Source organism: Fistularia commersonii, chromosome 7, assembly GCF_037954325.1.
Source record: "Fistularia commersonii isolate RoL2024-O1a breed Wild chromosome 7, RoL_Fcom_v1.0, whole genome shotgun sequence".
NCBI classification, from domain to species: domain Eukaryota; kingdom Metazoa; phylum Chordata; class Actinopteri; order Syngnathiformes; family Fistulariidae; genus Fistularia; species Fistularia commersonii.
In genome coordinates, this window is record NC_141290.1 from 2,706,954 (window position 1) to 2,721,582 (window position 14,629).

Here is a 14,629-nt window from a genome sequence, read left to right on the forward strand (position 1 = left end):
AGGAAGGCGACGGTATGCTTCGTTAACCTTGGCACATTTTAAGCATACCGTCATCCCGGGAAGTTCCTTACTTAGAGAGCCGTCCGTCCTCTAACCGCTCCCATCCCGTGGTGTGTTTGCGTCCCAGATCCAGTCCCTGCTGACGGACTCGGCGGGACACAAGCTCCTGGTCTTGAGCGGCCAAAGCTCGGATCACGGTGGCCTCCTTCTTCAAACTGGGGTTTTTACCTACCAGACCCTGTCGGACATCTTTACTGATCCTGGGGTGAGTTGCGGCCGCCCACCCGGCATACGCCGATGAAAACGTAAGGGCTTATTGGGTACTCTGGCGGAAGAAGTATCGTCTTACTCGCCAATATTTAGGGCAGAAAAGTGTCAACTAAGGGTCAATCTGTCACAACTGCTTCCCTACAGGTTTCAATGAAGTTTGGTTTTCGTGCTTTATTCTTCCATCAGACTTTGTTGCCGTAAATTGACCCCCAAAAATGTCGATAGCCTCGATTCGCTAATTTCGGATATCCGCCCCGGGAATAAAGACTAGTCTACAGTTGCAACCTTATCGCCGCCAGACGTCGACAGGTGTGGATTTTCCTCCCCCTTTGCAGGTCAGTGAACTACTCGGCACCACAGCCCCCAAACAGCAGGCTACACTTACCGTGTCCTGCCGTGGGGAGGTGGGCTGGAGCTCCCTGGGGCAGCAGCAGATCCTGCGGGAGTTCCTGGAATACAAGCTAAACCCGGATCCCGTCATTCCCAAGATGGAGGGCGTGACGGAGTTCACCGAGTACGTCTCCGAGACCGTCGACGTCCCTTCGCCTTTCGACCTCCTGGAGCCGCCGACGTCCGGAGGCTTCCTGAAACTGTCCAAACCATGCTGCTACATCTTTCCCGGAGGACGCGGCGACTCCGCCCTCTTTGCCGTCAACGGCTTCAACATCCTGGTGGACGGCGGCTCCGAAAGGAAATCCTGCTTCTGGAAGCTGGTCCGTCACCTGGACCGCATCGACTCGATTCTTCTCACGCACATCGGCGCCGACAACCTGCCGGGCATCAACGGGCTCCTTCAGAGGAAGATAGCGGAGCAGGAAGAGGAACGATCTCAAGGCTCCACCAACTACAGCGACTGGATGAAGAACCTGATCTCTCCTGAGCTGGGCGTTGTGTTCTTCAACGTCCCGGAGAAGCTGCGGATGCCGGAGTCCAACCTGAAGGTCAAACGCAGTATCGAAGAGGCCTCTCTGACTTTGCAGCACCTGAATAAACTCGGGATCAAGCCCGAGCCTCTGTTCCGAGTCGTCAGCAACACCATCGAGCCCATCACCCTTTTCCACAAGATGGGGGTCGGCAGGTTAGACATGTATGTTCTCAACCCAGTCAAAGACAGCAAGGAGATGCAATTTTTGATGCAGAAGTGGGCCGGCAACAGCAAGGCCAAGACCGGTATCGTACTGCCGAACGGGAAAGAAGGCGAGATTTCCGTGCCCTACCTGACGTCCGTCACGGCCTTAGTGGTATGGCTTCCGGCCAACCCCACGGAAAAGATCATTCGCGTCCTCTTCCCCGGAAACGCGCCGCAAAACAAGATCCTGGAGGGGTTGGAAAAATTAAGGCACCTGGACTTCTTGCGCTATCCGGTAGCCACGCAGAAAGACATCGCCTCCGGAGCTCCGCCCACCGTTATGAAACAGACAAAGTTAAAACAAAGAACAGATAGCAAGGAGAGTCTCAAAGCGTCCCCGAAAACCACGGCGAAACCGCCGAAGAAAGAGCCGGAAGCGCACGATGACGTGTCCGTCGCCACCGAGGCCAAGAGTGACTCCGTGAAGGAAAATCTATCGGAAAAGAAGGAGCAGAAAAAGCCGTCCAAACCTATAAAGTCCAAAATAGACGTGCCAGAAAAAAAGAAACTCCTGAAGGAGAAATCCCTGAAAAAGCACTCCAAAGAAAGGGTGTCGAAAATGGATGAGAAAAAAGACAAGGAAAAGAAAGAGATCAAGAAAATAAAGAAAGACGAATCGGTCAAAAAGGACGAGAAGAAAGACGTCAAGTCCAAAGAGGACAAGAAGAAGGACGCGTCCAAACCGGAGTTGAGAAAAATCACAAAGCCCGACCTGAAACCGCTGACGCCAGAGGTCAGAAAGACTCTGCACAAAGCTAAAGTTTCCAGCAAAACCAAAACCGGAAAAGCTAAATCGGCAAAAGCGGAACCTGCTCAACCCCAGCAGGAGGCGCCCAAACCTCAAACCGTGGCACCCGAACACGCGGACGAAGTCGCCGCCGACGTCGCGGACGCTCTCTCCGCCGCCCGAGACCTCGCCAAAGAAGGTTCGGACCTGAAAATAGAAGAGGCGGCAGAGTTGCCGGACTCGCCGAAGCCGGCGGCCGGAAGCCCCGCCCACGGGGAACGGGAAGCAAAAGACTCCGAGCCAGAGGTTCAGACCGTTACGAAATCGCCCGAAAAGGAGGTTTCCGCTCCGACCGGACCCGAAGCCGAGCGCGAGGAGGAGGCGGAACTGGAAGACGCCCAGAAGTTTGAGGACGAAGGGGCGGCGACTCAGGACGAGGACGAAGACGAGAAACCAGAAGAGGCGCCCGTGAGCGTCAGGAAGACGGAAGAAGAAGAGGAAGAGGAGGAAGATATGGGGATAGGAGAGGAGGAGGAAGACGAGTCGCAGTGGAAGGAGACCAAGGATGACGGCTCGGACAGAAAACACGAAATTGAGGAAATGGAGAAATCGGAAACTCCCGCCGAGGCGGAGACCAAAGAGGAGCCGCGGAAGTTGAAGGCGGAGGAACGGGAGGACGATGAAGTGGTGGAGAAAGCCGAACTGGAGGAAGTGGAGGATTTAGACGCGATCGCGGACGAAGAGGTAAAAGACGAACCCGAAGAGAAGCCGGTCGGCGAAACCGAAACCGCCGACGTCCCGACCGCGACCGGAGCCGAGGAGGAAGAGGACGAAGAGGAAGAAGAAGAGTACCTGTCGCATGTCGGAGGAGCGACGGCGCCCATAACCTCGGTGGTCCAAGCCGCCGCCGCCGCCGCGGCAGAACCCGTCTCCTACATCCAGGACGAGACCATCCCGGGCTACTCGGAGACCGAGCAAACCATCTCCGACGAGGAGATTCACGAGGAGGCGGAGGAGAGGATCCCGCACCTCCAGTACGACGTGGGTTCCTACGAGGTCTCCGTCCCGGACCAGACGGGTTCCTTCGTGAACATCCACGGCATGAAGGAACTGCAGGCCGCCGCTCTTTCCGAGAAGGGTGTGTTTCCCGGCACCCAGGAGCAGGTGTCCGTCTTCACCAACATCATGACGGCTCCGTTGGCCGAAGAGGAGCACGTCTCCTCGGCCACCTCCATCACAGAGTACGACAAGGCGTCCTCCTTCCCCACGTCCATCGCAGAAGATCAGTCCGTGGCATCCGTCGCCGCTCCGGCGGCGGAAGAAGTCGCCAAACCCGCCGCCGCGTCGACGCCCCCGGATAGCGCCCGCCTCCCGGAGCAGCCTCGCTCCGCCGGAACACTTTCACCGCCGTCTTTGGAGGACGACAAGCAGGCCAAGTCTCCGACGGCTGACCTGCAGCTTCCCGTGGTCGGGGTCGAGGGTGCGGCGAAGGCTCCGGGGAAAGAAGAGGTAGAAGAAGAAGAAGAAGAGGAAGAAGAAGAGGAGGAAGATCAGACTCCTAATGTTGAGGTTTCTCTTGAAAAACTTCAAGAAAGCTACGCGGCATCTAAAACCCCGCCCGGTAGGGAGAAAGACGTAGATGAGGAGGCGGAGCCCGAGGAATTCGCCAAACCGGTCCACCTTCCGGTCGAAGAGGAGAACAAGGATGCACCCAAAGACGTCTCGTCGGTCGTTCCCACCAGACCTTTCGGCTCGGACTCGGTCGCCTCCGAGAGCGAGGAGCGCTGCTTCAGCCCCGACGACATCACCGTGAAAATGGCGTCGCCGGCGCACTCCGGACCCCCGAGTGCCACCCACTCCCCGCTACGCCAGTCGCCGGTGGAGGAGAAGCCGAAAACCCCCGAAAAGAAGGCGGAGAAGGTCGAAGAGAAGCGGGTAGAAACTCCAACCCCCGACAAAGTTGTAGAGGAGATCCCGACCGTGGAAGAGACGGGAAAAGACGCTCCCCTTCCGGCAAAAGACAAGCATACCGAGACGCCCGTAGGCACGCCGTCTCCGACGGGAATCCCATCACCTCCGGATCGCGATTCTCTCGCCTCGTTCCGGCACCGAGAAGACGTTGAGGAACCGGAAGAGCCCAAAGTGCCGGTTCAGGCGAGCCGTTCCTCCGAGGACGAAGGAGACGATGGAGGCAAGAGGGATGAAGGTGAATCCGCCGTTGAAGCCGTTGTTCGGGCGCAGGAAACTGAGAAGGATCTCAAGGAAAAGGAGGAGGACTCTTTAATCCGCGAAGACCTTTCGGAAGAGAAGTCCACCTGTGACACGAAGGCGGAAACCGAAACGGACAAATCCAAACTTGTGAAAGAGCCGGTCGCTCTGGACGTTGCCGATCAAACCGTCAAAGAACAGGAGAAAGAGTCCAAACAAGACTTTGCCCTTGAAACTAAAACGTCCGAGGACAAAACCGACACTTCTGAGGACAAAGCCATGAAAGAGGAACGCCAGCGGAAAGGTGATTTTGTCTCGGAAACCGAAGACGATTCAAGAACGACAGAGGGTTTCGTTTCCGATGGTAAGATGACGAAACAGCAGGAGGAGGAGAAGGGAAAGACAGACGCCGACGTCGTTTTGGATATTCGCTTTGTAAAACCCGAAGAGGAGATTGACGGCAGGCGCGTCGAAGCCGTCAAAGATGAAATCGAGGAAGACGCAAAGAAGCGCGCCGAAGACGAGAAGGAAACGGAGACCGGCAAAGATACCGACGTTACGAAAGAGAAGCAGATCGGCGACTCCGCCGTCACCGAACCCGCCAAAGTGGAAACCGTTCGCAAGGACGATGCCGGTTCGGAAGAAGAAAGGGAGCGAGCGACGCCCAAAGACGCCGTCTCGGAGGAAGAAAAAGCCGCGGTTAAGATCGAAGATGTTTCTCTCCGCGTGAAACCGACTACAGAACAAGAGAAGATGGAAGTCACGGGGAAAGATGAACCGACCGATGCTCAACGTAAGACAGAGCAGGAGAAAGAGGCCCTTCTCGCCTTTAAGCCGAGCGCTGAAGACGACAAGAAGGGCGACGCGAGTAAAGATGTTGCAACTGCGTCGACCAAAACGGTGGAAGGCGATGAGGTGCGGGCGAAGGGAGAGGAACCCAAAGACGATTCTTCTGTCTTGGGACTCGCCAAGGAAATCACATCTACAGACATCGATTTCTCCGCCGCGCAATCGAAGGTAGAAGATACCGTCGAAGAGGCCGTCGAGGCGTCCCCGGAAGGAGAAGCCTCCGCCGTCGAACCTGCCGAGAAGGAGGAAGAGGATGTGAAGACGCCTGCCGTCAAAGTAGCCGGTGTGGACATCGCGCAAGAAAAGGGGAGAGAAACTACAGCGGACGGCGCTTTTATCGAATCGGAAAAGGCGGGGGAAAAGGAGAAAGTCGATGAGGAGGTCGTCCCTGTCCAAGCGTCCAAGCGAGAGGAAACAACGGCTACCGGCGTCAAGCCCGTCGAGGAAAAACCGACGTTCGCCGAAGAAATTTTCGATATCAAACCCGCCGCCGAAGGGGGCGTCAAAGACAAAAGCGTGGAGAAGGAGGTCGACGGGAAAGCAAAGCCCGCGGAGGGAGAGTCGGCAGAAAGTCGGGAGAAAGAAACCCGCGATAAACAAATCGAGGTCCGGGAGGAGAAGTTGGAAAAGAGCGACGTCTCGGATTCGGCGTCAATGAAGGACGGAGTGGAAAAGGTAGCGGACGGCGCTCCTGTCAAAACTCCGGAAGACAAAAAGGAGATTAAACCCGATGCTGAAGAGGTCAAAGTACAAGAAAAAGCAGCTCCTGAGGTTGTGAAGACGCCGGAGCCGGAAACAGACGCCGTCAAAGACCAAGAAAGGGTCGCGGTCGATGTCCTCGGGTCGGGTTTAGGACAAGAGTCCAAAAAAGAAGTGCAGACGTCCACGCCCAGCCCTCAAGATGAAGCCAAAGCTAAAGAGTCCGACGTAAAAGAGGGAGTTCTTCCCGCTACTCGGGCCACCGAAGGGGCGACGGCTAAAAAAGACGACGTTAGTCCGATCCCAGACACGTATGTTTCCGTGGAAACTTCTATTATCTGCGCCGGAGTTCAGGAAGACGAGGAGTCTGCAAGAAAGCAGCAAGTCTCAAGTCTCGACCCGAAACCTCCGAAGGATGACGTTTGTGTGACCTTGTGTCGCATCAAGGAGGAGAGAAAAGAAACAGAAGTAGCCGTCGGTCAGACGGACAAAGAAAAAGACGACGCGCACGTCGCGGAAGTCAGCAAGGAACAGAAAATGGAGAAGGAGCAAGAAAAGGAGTACACTTTGGAGAAGGAGGATGTTGCGAAAGACGAGAAAACTAAATCGGCGCCGGATGAGAAATCCGTGAAAGAGCAGAGCTCAGCTGACGCGAAGACAGAGGACGTTGGCGAGAAGGACAAGTACGAGTCCAAGGAGGAGAAGTGGGAGCGAGAGGAGCTACAGGAGAAGGACTTGGACAAAGCCACCAAACAACAAGCGCAAACCGCGACGGGAGATCCGGCCACGGCGTCCGAGGCAGATCGCGAGCCGGAGTTTGCGGTTCAGTCCTCGGACGAGGACAGGGACGACGAGGAAGAGGAGTACATTTGCATGGGAGGGGCAGGTTCCAGACCTTTGTCCGTGGAGCCGAGGAAATCGGAACGGGACGTCCCGGTCGCCGGCTGGCCCGAGTCCCGAGTGTCCCAGACGGGGGAACAAGTGCAAGAGGCGAGACCCGGACAGATCACCGTCGTCATACCGACGCTCACCATGCAGGAGCCCTCGATCGACGAGGAACTGGAAAGCAGACTTACGCCCAGAGCGGACAGAGGTGCTACGGAAACCAAGCCGGAGCCGTCCTTCGATTTCGCGGCGTCCAAAGAGGAGGCCGCCGCGAGCCGCAAACCCGAACCGGCCTCCGACGCCACCCGGGCTACAACGGAACCGACCGAGAAGAAGCCGGTGTTGTCTGCGGTCTCCAGCACCGACAGTCATTCGCGAAGCTGCACCCTTTCAAGCACGGAGAGCCAATCGAGTTTGGAGGAAACGCCGCAACCTCAGGCGAGCGCCGCCGCCGCCGTCGCCGGCGGGGATGAGAAACCCGGGAAGGAAGCCGAGCGGGAGATGGAGGGAGAACGAGAGGTGGCTTCTCCGAGACTGTCGCAGCATTGTTCGTACTTTTTGGAGGACGCTCGCCCCGCCAAAATGGACACCGTCGATAAAAAGCCCTCGGAGGAGGCGACCGGCCTCAGCCCGCGAGAGGACAACAAAACTACCTGCGCATCCAAGTACGACCCGTACGAGAAACCCGTCCCGAAAGACGTGGAGTCAGGAAGGGAACCCGGAGTCGCTCTGGGTTTCCATCCACCCGCCGATTTGGACGATAACAGGAGGACCGGCCGGGAAGAGCCCGGAGGTGCCGGGTTCCTCCTGGACGATCAGGACAAAGAGGAACCTCTGTCGTTCAGCAGGGTGGACTACAGCCCCGTGTCGCTGACCGAGAGCGAGCGCAGCAGCCGCCGAAGCCAAAGCGCCTCCCCGAAGCGAGAGGACCGAGAGAAGGGCCAAGAAGAAGAGAGCGAGCGAGAAGAAAGACCCGACACCCCGTTTGTGGACAAGAACTTCTCCCCGGATTTCCAGGACAACAAAATCTCCCAAGCAGCGGCCGAGTCCTTTTCTTTTGCGCCCAAAGAAGACAAGCCGGAGAAGTCGGAGAAGGAGAAAGAAGATGCGAAGGAAAGAACGCCGGACGCCTTGCGAGGAAGAGACGCCGATCCAGTTCCTTCCGGTGTTCAGTCGGCGGGTTTGACTTTCAGAGAGTCCGAAGTCGCCACCCAAGCTTCTGGTTTCGGGCAGTTAACCGACGCGAAAAGCACGGGGAAGGAGAAGGAGAAATCTGCCGAGTCACTAAAAAAAGAGAAAATGGAGTCGCCCGAAGGGACGGGCTCTCCGTCCGGTCGTCGTTCCCCCGCCGAAAAAGACATGTTGCCCAAACCCGCGAGTGAACGGGAAGAACCGCAAAACGGTTGGAGAACGCCTGCGATCGGACGAGATTTGGACAACAACATTCTGGACAACAGTCAACTCAGCGGCTCCACCTCCCGTAAGTCCGCCCTCGACTTCCCGGAAGGCAAAGAAAGCCTGGTGGACAAAAGATTACTCGTGGAGGGCGAGGATTTCACGGTCGACGATGACGACGACGAGGAGGAGGAGGAGGACGAGGACGACGAGGAGGACGACGAGCTCAGCGATGTAGACATGGAGAAAGGTGCCAGAGAGCAGTCCGAAAAAGAAATATGTTGGCGGGGGCCCGAAGAGGACTCCAACAAGAAAGCACCTGAATCACTCGGCGCTGGGGAAGCGGCAGTGGGCGGAGCCTCGCTTGTTGACGTCGGCGAGTCAGACAAGCGGGAAACTTCTCCTGAAACGGTTGAATCTCCGTCCGGATCCAAACCCCCCGAACCGAAGAGCCGGGATGTTGACAAAGCCGCTCCCTCGCCCGGCCCGACTTCACCCGAATCGGAAAGCGTCCGTCTGGCCTCGTCCGATTCCTCCCCGGTTTCTGAAACGGACAAAAAGCTTACGTCCGACGAACCGACGACGGCGACAAAAGCGTCACCCGGGCCGGTCGCCTCGGCAGGCGACGCCGGTAAACTATCGTCCGCGAGCAGGTCGACCGACAGCTCTTTGCCGACGTCGGAGTCCAAACCCGCCTCCGATCCGGACGCTCAACAAACCGGCAGCTACGCCGATATCGGACGAACCCCGCTCGGAGGGTATCCTGCGGTTCTTGCCAAGGAGGTTAGTCCACCCGGACCGAAGGGGCAAAAGGAGGGAACGTCCAAGCCTTCCGAAGCATCTCTGGTGTCCGAGTCAAGCGACGATGATTATTACCAAAGAGACGTGCGAAGAGAAACCGCGGACGAGACGCCGACGCAAGAGATCGCCGCCATATACCAAGATGTCGCCTTGTCGACCCACACGTACTCCTCTTCCACATTTTCGTCCACCTCCTACTGTTACTCGTCGTCGGTTTTGACTTCCGGGTCTCCGGGCCGACAATTTGGAGACAGAGTCGGAGCCCTCGGGACCATCTTTAGTTCCCCGGCCATGGTGGAGCCGCCGACCGTTATGAGCCCGGGTTCTTTGGGCCTTCAGAGGGACGAGTACATGGAGGTGACGACGAAACCAAGTCTGTCGGAAGAAACCGAATCCACCGCGTCTTCGGTCGCCCCGACTGTCGCGGCGGCACCCGGACAAAGCGCCGAACCCTCTTTGTCTACGCCGGAGGATCTTTTCGATGTATCTCCCCCCCAGAAGGCCGACTCCTCCGACGGGAAGTCGGCGGAGAAACGGCCCGGAACGGAGGATAGCGCCCTCCCCTGTCGCGGTGAAAGTCAAAAAATCCAAGTCGCCGGAGGAGAGATCTCTGCGGCGGACAGTTCTTCGGAGAGCGTCGCCTGCGCTCCGGCGGCGGCGGTGACGCAAATGTCTCAACAAACAGCCTCCGGCGTGAAAACCGCGAGTGCCGTAACGGACCCGGAAAGGACGGAGCAGGACAAAGACGAACCCAGAAAGGAAACGGCGTCCGCAACCGCCGCCCTTCTGAAAGACGATTCAAGAGCGGAAAAGGAAACCGGGGATGCTTCAAAAGACCCCGACGTCGAGACGAAAACCGAAGCTAAAGAGCCGGCGGGAAAGTCGTGTAGAGACGGGAAGGAAGATGAGAAGAAAGCTTTCGATCAGATGGTGAGAGAGGGAGAAGCTCAGAAGGCCGAGGAGAGGAGCTGGTTGGACAAACCTCCGGAGAGACTGGAGGTTCGGAGGAGGAGCAGCATCTCCGATTGGGAGCTGCTGCAAAGGCCGGACGATTGCCCGAGTGCCACGCCGCCAGGTTACGGTGAAGATGAAGACGAAGAGGTGGACTGGATGGTCCGAGGCGCCTCCTCGCGGGTCCCGTCTCACGCGGAAGCTTCGAGCGGAGATCCGAAAACCAGCCGACCGTCCGACCTGGAGACGGGAGCCTCCCCTCCAGGATACTCGTCCTGCGAGTATAAACACCGCAAAGGAGATCTTTCCCCGTCCTTCATCAACCCGACTCCGCATCAGCTGTCCAGCGATGACGGCGAGGAGGACAGACACGGCGACCGCGTCCAGGATAGAGGTGGAGACGTTCAGGAGACGCCTTCGGTGAAGAAGAGGTCCCACAAGCAGAAGCGCCATCACCACGGAGACTCAGGAGAAGGGACGCTGAAGCTCTCCGGCGCCGTGTCTTCTGGTCCCGGCGCGACATTAGCCGGGGAGGAAACCCCTCCGACGTCCGCGAGCGAGTCGCCGCCCTCGCAGTCCGATTCCGACGTACCTCCGGAGACGGAGGAATGTCCTTCCATAACGGCGGAGGGGAACCTGGACTCCGATGAAGATGCGGAGCATTTGCCGGTGGACAAACTGTCAGGACACCGGCCTCCGTCACCGAAGGCGGCCCAGAAGACTCAAGATCCCCTTCCAACGCCCATGAAGGACCCTGCGCCCCAACCTCCCCACCCGGACGCCTGCATGGTGGACCCGGAGGCGCTGCTCAACGGCAGCACCGAGAAGCTGACCAAGAAGGACCACAAGACCACCAAGGGCCTCCGGAAGAGCAAAACCAAATCGGCGTCTCCAGCTCGTAAGGGAGAAGGGAAGAAGAGGTCTTCTACTCCCGTGAAGCAGGGAACGAAGGACTCCTCCTCGCCTCGCTCCGCCTCCCTCAAGAGGAAGGACACGGAGCGGAGCTCCAGGCTGGTCAAGATGTCCGAGACTCACGGTTCACGGAGCGAACTCCTCAGCCCCGGGAAAGGCCTGGTCAATGGAGTCAAAAATACTTCTGGTGAGTTTGTATCTTCACCTCTTCACCTCCGATTCAGAGGTTCTCAGTAATGTTCTCCTGGACCAAAGCAATGGAAGGGAAGTTTCAAATCTGCCACTTTTCTTCATCAGGTAACAATTCCCAGAAGGCCGGTTCTTCCGTCCCCCCGGGGCCGCCGGTCTACGTTGACCTCGCCTACGTCCCGAACCACTGCAGCGCCAAGAACGTGGACCAGGAGTTCTTCAAGCGAGTGAGGGCCGCGTACTACGTGGTGAGCGGCAACGACCCGAGCGGAGGCGAGCCGAGTCGCGGGGTTCTGGACGCCCTTCTGGAAGGCAAAGCTCAGTGGGGCTCCAACTTACAGGTATCTACCACCTCTTCAGATAGTTAATAGTTAAGGTTGGCTCGGGAGGCCCTGGAGTTGTACTGCCGTAGGCCTACCTTGTTGAGGAGTACCCTACGGTACACCTATTCCGCCTCTTTGTCGGTAGCCTAATTTTCTCTCCGAAGTCCTCCGGCTTTCTTATTTCTGAGGTTCTCGAGATGCGGCGTCTCACCAGGCCACCACCACTTGGATGATAAGTATTAAAAGTCGGATGCAACCATCATGGCTTCTGGAAGCAAAAACATTCCCTTGCGTTGTCGTTCTCCGATTCACGGTGCCGAGCTCTGGTCCGTCCCGAGGTTCCTGCAAGGTCTAATTCTTTCCCCTCGTCCCGTCAGGTGACTCTCATCCCGACCCACGACACGGAGGTGACCAGGGACTGGTACCAGCAGACCCACGAGCGCCAGCAGGACCTCAACATCATGGTCCTGGCCTCCAGCAGTACCGTCGTCATGCAGGACGAGTCCTTCCCCGCCTGCAAGATCGAGTTTTGAACCCCCGACCCGCTCGACTCCGACTCCGACGCCGACGCCGCCCCGACCCCCGACCCCTCGCCATTGGCTCATCGAAGCCCCGCCTCCTTCCCCCCCTCGCATGTGCTGCAGCTCCCCAACACACCCAGGTTCTGTTGTCCAAAGTCCAAAACCTCCTCCGCTTCCTGTGACCGCCGGATCATCTCGCAAACATCCGATACAGGCTCAAACGCGACAGCTGTTGTCGTTTAATCTCCGAAAACGTCCAAATCCCGAACAGACGCCTTCAGTTTACCCGTCGAGTCCTAAAACCACGTCTCCGACACCGTCGATTCTAACAAACTCGGAAATTACAGACGACCTCGCGACAGATTACCGCGCTAGATGTTGCGGGGGGGAAAAAAAACAAAAAAAAAAAACAGTTGTTGAGGATTATATTGAAACGCAGCGCGGAGAAAGTCATAAAACTGTGTGAATAAAGTTGTAAGGAGGTGGAAGCAGTAGTTTTGCAAAAACAAAGTATTATAAAATAGTTGCAAATTTTAGGATACAAGTTATTTTAGAAGGGAAAGCCTGTTGCTTGTGTTTGTCTACTATGAGAAACTTCTTGTATATATTAAATAGATATTATATCGAAATTTATATCAATATATATATACATATATATATTGGATGTTGTTGTTTAGTCGAACCAATAAGAAACATTTCTCTCGCCGCATAATTAAGGTATCATCAGCAAAACATAACATAAAATTACCCGACGCTACGGAATTCTAGTTTCCGTAATTTTTAGCGCTTTATAGCTTTATTCTCATTCAGTTATGACTTTCTTTATACGACTTTTTCACGTAATTACGACTCGATCGGCGTTAAAAAAAAAAAAAAGAATTTTCCCCAACGCAGCCGCAGGAGTACGTCGTACGAAAAATCGGATTTTTTTTTTTTTTTTTTTTTTTCCCCCCCCCGTATTCTTGCAGACTTTGTTCGCTAACGCTAACGTAGTGTTTGGATCAAGTCGCTAACTACCGTAAATAATGTAAAAAAAAAAAAAAAAAAAAAAAAAAAATAGGAGACTTAACAGATCCTCTCGTCTTTTCGTGGTGATGTTTCTAGGGGGCGCCACTTTTCTCGGCTCTCGCGGCTTAGCTGGTGCATGACGCTTGTCTTTTTAGATTATTTCCCGAGAGAAAAATCGCGTAGGTTCATCCCGTTTTTTTTTTCAAAGCCCGGACGGTAAAAAGCGTCGGTTAAAGGGACGACGTCTTCGAAAACGCGTCGATGTCTTCGTCGGTCGTTCGTAATTCCGTCTTTATCCGCCGGATCTATCTTTTTTTTTTTCTCGACCATTTTCGTCAAACGCAGAGGCGACTTGTGACAGATGTAGCACCGGAATCTCGTCTCGATGGGAACTGCAATATGTACGTTATTTTATCTTTTGTTTTTGTTTTTTTTTTCGGATTTTTTTTTTTTGTTTGTTTTTCTTTGGTTTCCGTGAGAAGTTGCGTCACGGGAAGCTTCTTTCACGTGCCTTTCGCCCGCAGGGGCGTTGTGAGGAAAATGTAGGTTATTTTAATTTCCCACCATGTTTTTTTTTAAAAGCTTGAACCAAACAGGAAGAAGATTCTCAACAGATCCGGTCGATATTTTATCGTCCGATAAACGCGGGGTGTTTCTTGCTAACATCCTTTGCCGAATTGCGAGTAAAAAAAAAAAAAAAGAAATTCGCCCTCAAAAAAACAATAATAGCAAACATGAATGTCATTGCGTGGGTGTTGCACCGAATCAAGAATGCACTTTTCAGGTGGGGGGTCAAAGGTCGCCTGTGTGTGATGGTGACGTCAGTGAGGACACTGGTGATTGGGCGACCGCACTGGATGCAGGACGTTGCAGGAATGTGTTGGATGTAGTTTACGTGTGTGTGTGTGTGTGAGTATGAACACACACGTCGAGCAGCCATATATTGTTTTTTTATTTTTTTTCTATTTTTTTTTTTTTAGTATTGTCTCCGCGGGTCGAGCGAGTTCTGCGTGAGTCAAATTTTCCTGCTAATGTTTCCTCTGTTGTGTCATTTGTCGAGAATTTGCTCGAAAAACCCCAAATAATGAAAGTGCTTAAAGTTGTCTGGATGAAAAGAAAATCATAAAAAAGATGGAAAAACTGAAAATTCCAAAAAGAATTGTATCACTATAAATAAATGAATTGAAAAAAATATATATTATCAAGTATAATAACAAAACTAATCGTAAAAATAAATAAAAATGCGTTGATATTAATGAAAAATTGATTAAAAAACATAAAAAAATGAAATTGCTTAAAAAAAATGGAAATTGTTAAGAAGTTACTTTACGCAGAACTTCTTCATCCTCCAAATTTGTAAGAAATCATCAAAGAAAATGATCTAGAAAAAAAATCTAAAATTCAATTTAAAAAAAAAAATGCAATAAAATAGAAAAAAAATCAGAATTTACAAATATATATTTATTCATTATAAAAAGTAATAAAGGGTTAATTATCCTGAAAGTAAGCAGCTGTTACCTGAAAAGTTCATAAAAAAAATCACTTGAAACTTTTTACTATCCAATTGACCAGCGACCGATTGTCACGTTTGAAAACTCAAACTCAAGCTCCTCCCCCTCAGTGGGAGGAGCTACGTGTAGCTCCGCCCCCCTTTTTTTCAAAACAAATCCCCCCCCCCCCCCCAAAAGAACCATACCTGTAAATATTCCTAAATGTTATTTTACTGGGATCGCGGAGGAGCGTCACGGGGGCTTCCGGAAGC

At 54.2% G+C, this 14,629-nt stretch overlaps 1 protein-coding gene across 1 annotated transcript in view; it reads left to right on the forward strand.

The window, feature by feature from the left end:
* map1ab (microtubule-associated protein 1Ab) overlaps positions 1-13,571 on the forward strand; it is a 49,338-nt gene extending 35,767 nt beyond the window's left edge. The window contains exons 4-7 of the mRNA XM_086149154.1: positions 128-265; positions 606-11,013; positions 11,124-11,356; positions 11,716-13,571. Of these exons, the coding sequence (XP_086005280.1) occupies positions 128-265; positions 606-11,013; positions 11,124-11,356; positions 11,716-11,871 (10,935 nt within the window). The 3' untranslated portion in view covers positions 11,872-13,571. The remainder of the gene's footprint in view (positions 1-127; positions 266-605; positions 11,014-11,123; positions 11,357-11,715) is intronic.
* Positions 13,572-14,629: the final 1,058 nt, after the last annotated feature.